Here is a 5,000-nt window from a genome sequence, read left to right on the forward strand (position 1 = left end):
GAGAGAGAGAGATCGAGAGAGAGAGAGATCGAGAGAGAGAGAGATCGAGAGAGAGAGAGATCGAGAGAGAGAGAGATCGAGAGAGAGAGAGATCGAGAGAGAGAGAGATCGAGAGAGAGAGAGAGATCGAGAGAGAGAGAGATCGAGAGAGAGAGAGATCGAGAGAGAGAGAGAGATCGAGAGAGAGAGAGAGATCGAGAGAGAGAGAGAGATCGAGAGAGAGAGAGATCGAGAGAGAGAGAGAGATCGAGAGAGAGAGATCGAGAGAGAGAGATCGAGAGAGAGAGAGAGAGAGAGAGAGAGAGAGAGAGAGAGAGAGAGAGAGAGAGAGAGAGAGAGCGAGAGCGAGAGCGAGAGCGAGAGCGAGATCGAGATCGAGATCTCACAATGTACAGGGGAAAAAATCAATGCCTTTATTTAATTTTAAAAAGTGAAACTTATGGCTGAATATGGCAACTTCACATTTAATTCATTTCAAATCAAGATTCGAATGAGAGGGAGATGAAATCCACTGCCCGAAGGGCTTCATTGGGATTCGGTAGTGACGTTGCCGTCTTCTTTTTTTCAGTTCATGCATGGGCCCCTCCTATATACTCTCTCTTTGCCGTAAAACCTGATGGAAGACAGCAACCAGAAATGAAGTGCGGCTGGATGAATTTGGAAAGAGACGCGACGGCTCAGTGAATTACAAGGGAAGGCCAACCCTTGCGTAAAAAGAATATCAAATTATCCACTCTGCTACCAATTGGAGTGCCAATGATGATAAAAAAAATATTCCACGGAAGTAAATTCCATTACATAATTTAATTACGTTCTTTGGGAATGACCATGCTGCACATTTGTTAGGGGATAAAGTGTAATTTATTGGTGTGATACTCCAACAATGTTCTACATTTTCTTAACTTGTTTGTATTTTCATTTAAGATGTATTGACTACAACCAACATATGCTTGTTTGAGTGTTATGTCCGTGCATTTCGATTTTATCACTTTATTTTTTCCAAATGAATTAATTATATAAGAGATTTCACGAGATACCATTTAAAATTTAGAAATATGGGATGGGCGTGCTTGGCTAATTTACAACCCAAATAAAACACGAATCTTTATATTGTTTCATATATGTTTCCCCCGTGGGTAACATCTTTCATCTTGAGTGCGCCTATCGTTCATTGCCACAATAAAGCTAACAACTATGTGTAATGTTATTTTATTCGAGTCTCACGCACGCGTGTCCGCACATTTAATACTTCGATCTTCGTGTAAATGTGTTTGAGGGGATCAATCACAGAGGTAGTCATAGTTTAACACAAGCGCGTGACGACAACGCTTAGCCAATGGTAAAAAGACATATTTGCACTGTCGTCCAATAGGAGATGAGTTATAAAACGCTTTGGATTTGATCACTTTGCTTCTTGAAGTCACTCGGGATGCCTAACGATTATCAAAATTCGGCTCGCTTTGACATCCAGCGGACTTTGATTTAACAGCAATTGAGTGGCCGGATAAGAAAAACAATTCCTGGCTGATATTAACATAAAGCCAAAGTCAGGTTTATTCGAGACGTATGTCAAACATAAATTGAGACAAAAAAAATGTGGATACTACTATTAGGTCAGGATTACGTGATGGAGTCGATCTTGCACCTTCGGTCGGTTTGAAAGGCCGACATCTATGCATGTACTCTGGCGTTTCAGATGTACCGGAGTGCAGCGACACTTACTTCTGTAACTACAGCTGGCTTGAGAGTAAAAGAAACCGCAATGATGGAGAAATCGAAAAATGCCGCCCGCACTCGGCGGGAAAAAGAAAATTGTGAATTTTATGAACTGGGTAAACTGTTACCACTACCATCCGCCATCACATCCCAGCTGGATAAAGCCTCTATCATCCGTTTGACAACAAGTTACCTCAAAATGAGGATAGTTTTCCCTGAAGGTGAGTAGTGATTAGTAGTAGGTAGTATTACCTCGTCATATTAAACCCAAGCAAGTAAACTAATCGATTTAATTGAATTGATTCCAAACTCTATATCCGAATATTTAAATCACTTTGAAAGAGCTAGTTTTTTCAGACTGTGACATGTGTCTTTGAGTTCAATCGGATGCATTTTTATTTTCAAATGTGTCAAAAACATTTGACTTCCCTTTAACGCATGATAATACAATATAGACTGTGATACGTTCATTTAAGGATATAAGTATATACATTGGGCTTGTATTCCTACAGCAAAAATTTATTTGCTCTTGTTAAAATTCAGCAGATGACGCAAAATCAAAGCATGTGTGTGTGTGTGTGTGTGTGTGTATGTATATATATATATATATATATATATATATATATATATATATATATATATATATATATATATATATATATATATATATATATATATATATATATATATATATATATATATATATATATATATATATATATATATATATATATATATATATATATATATATATATATATATATATATATATATATATATATATATATATATATATATATATATATATATATATATATATATATATATATATATATATATATATATATATATATATATATATATATATATATATATATATATATATATATATATATATACACACATATATACACACATATATACACACATATATACACACATATATACACACATATATACACACATATATACACACATATATACACACATATATACACACATATATACACACATATATACACACATATATACACACATATATACACACATATATACACACATATATACACACATATATACACACATATATACACACATATATACACACATATATACACACATATACACACATATACACACATATATATACACATATATATATACACATATATATACACATATATATACACATATATATACACATATATATACACATATATATACACATATATATACACATATATATACACATATATATACACATATATATACACATATACACACATATATATACACATATACACACATATATATACACATATACACACATATATATACACATATACACACATATATATACACATATACACACATATATATACACATATACACACATATACACATATACACACATATACACATATACACATATATACACACACACACACATACACACATGCTTTGATTTTGCGTCATCTGCTGAATTTTAACAAGAGCAAATAAATTTTTGCTGTAGGAATACAAGCCCAATGTATATACTTATATCCTTAAATGAACGTATCACAGTCTATATTGTATTATCATGCGTTAAAGGGAAGTCAAATGTTTTTGACACAGATATAGATAGAGATATAGATAGAGATATAGAGATATAGAGATATAGAGATATATATATATATATATATATATATATATATATATATATATATATATATATATATATATATATATATATATATATATATATATATATATATATATATATATATATATATATATATATATATATATATATATATATATATATATATATATATATATATATATATATATATATATATATATATATATATATATATAGAACAGTTTAATATACCTAAATATAATATCCTAATCTTTACTAATAAATATTAGTTCTTGATTTCTTTTTAAAAAAATGTATGATACAATTCTATTTCATTTAGAATTTCAACTGCATTCTATCTCGGTTTTCTGAGTTTAATCTGGCAACAAATTCAAACTAAATTCTAATACTGCAATGCAATATGAGAATAAACTACGTATTATATTTAGATTAGATTTTTAAGATTATAACTTTATTTCATCCCATATTTGGGAAATTCATATGGTTGCTTGTGTATAACACATTCTTACTCTCCCAAAAATAAAGTACCAAACCCCTTCCCCTTTTGTGTTTCTGCTTGTATTTTCCGGTGTGTGTGCATCTGTGTTTGTATATGTGTAGGAGATGATCTAAAAACTAAAAACACAAATTGTCTCCTATTGAACACACTCCTAACTTAATTAACATATGTTTTGTCTTTCTTGTCTCCTATTGAACACACCTAACTTAATTAACATATGTTTTGTCTTTCTATGTGTATGATAAACTGACCAGGCCTTGGTGAGTCATGGGGCCATGTGAGCCACAACTCTCTTGATGGGGTCAGCCAGGAATTAGGTTCCTATCTCCTACAGGTTATTTTTTAATCTTTATTATTATCACCATCTGTGTTTAACATTCTTTTTCATAATTATGTTATACAGGTGTGCCTTGAGATACGAGCTTAATACATTCCGAGACTCTGCTCACATGTAGAGAAAAGGCGTTGACAATGGACACAAAACGCGAAATAATTGAACAATATGAGTGGGGTACATGTTACTGAGCTCGCTAGGCAATATGAGAGGAATACGTCAACCATTTCCACCATCCTTAAGCAGAAGGACGCATCAAGACATTTGCCTTGATTATCGCAAAGGAACGTTACATCCCCCATGTGTTTGTTTGTTTACGAGTGCGTTGTTGCCGTGGATAAAGCCCCCCCCCCGAACAGCCCCCACATCCGCTTCCGTCTATGTCATTGTCTCTCCCCTCCGCCAAATGCGTCTAATTTTACATCTATTAAACACATTTGTTACTATTAAACCACTCGTTATAAATTACTTTGTCAATATATGGCGAATTAGAAGAAGTAAAAGCTATTTTCCAATCCAATATCCTGTTTTTGGTGTTTTTTTCAGGAAGAACGAATTAATTTGATTTCAATTCATTTCAATGGGAAACGTCCGCTTGAGTTACGATATGCTTGTCATACGATCACAGTCTCGGAACGGATTACGATCGTAAATCGAGGTCCCACTGTATCTCAAATCACCGTTTCCCATAGAAATTAACTAAAAACAAATTAATTTGTTCCAACCCTCTGACAAAAATCCCGAAACAGGATATTGGATTGGAAAAACATTATATTTGTTCCAATTCTCCATTCTCCAGAGTAAAA

General features: G+C 32.5%; 1 protein-coding gene across 6 annotated transcripts in view; it reads left to right on the plus strand.

Annotated features, from left to right (window-relative positions):
• Nucleotides 1–1,405: 1,405 nt before the first annotated feature.
• LOC144193033 (single-minded homolog 1-like) overlaps nucleotides 1,406–5,000 on the plus strand; it is a 33,168-nt gene continuing 29,573 nt past the window's right edge. For all 6 annotated transcript variants that reach the window (XM_077711845.1, XM_077711841.1, XM_077711842.1 and 3 more), the window contains exons 1-2: nucleotides 1,406–1,937; nucleotides 4,115–4,194. In XM_077711845.1, the coding sequence (XP_077567971.1) occupies nucleotides 1,697–1,937; nucleotides 4,115–4,194 (321 nt within the window). In that variant the 5' untranslated portion in view covers nucleotides 1,406–1,696. The remainder of the gene's footprint in view (nucleotides 1,938–4,114; nucleotides 4,195–5,000) is intronic.

This window comes from Stigmatopora nigra, unplaced genomic scaffold, assembly GCF_051989575.1.
Source record: "Stigmatopora nigra isolate UIUO_SnigA unplaced genomic scaffold, RoL_Snig_1.1 HiC_scaffold_48, whole genome shotgun sequence".
NCBI lineage: Eukaryota > Metazoa > Chordata > Actinopteri > Syngnathiformes > Syngnathidae > Stigmatopora > Stigmatopora nigra.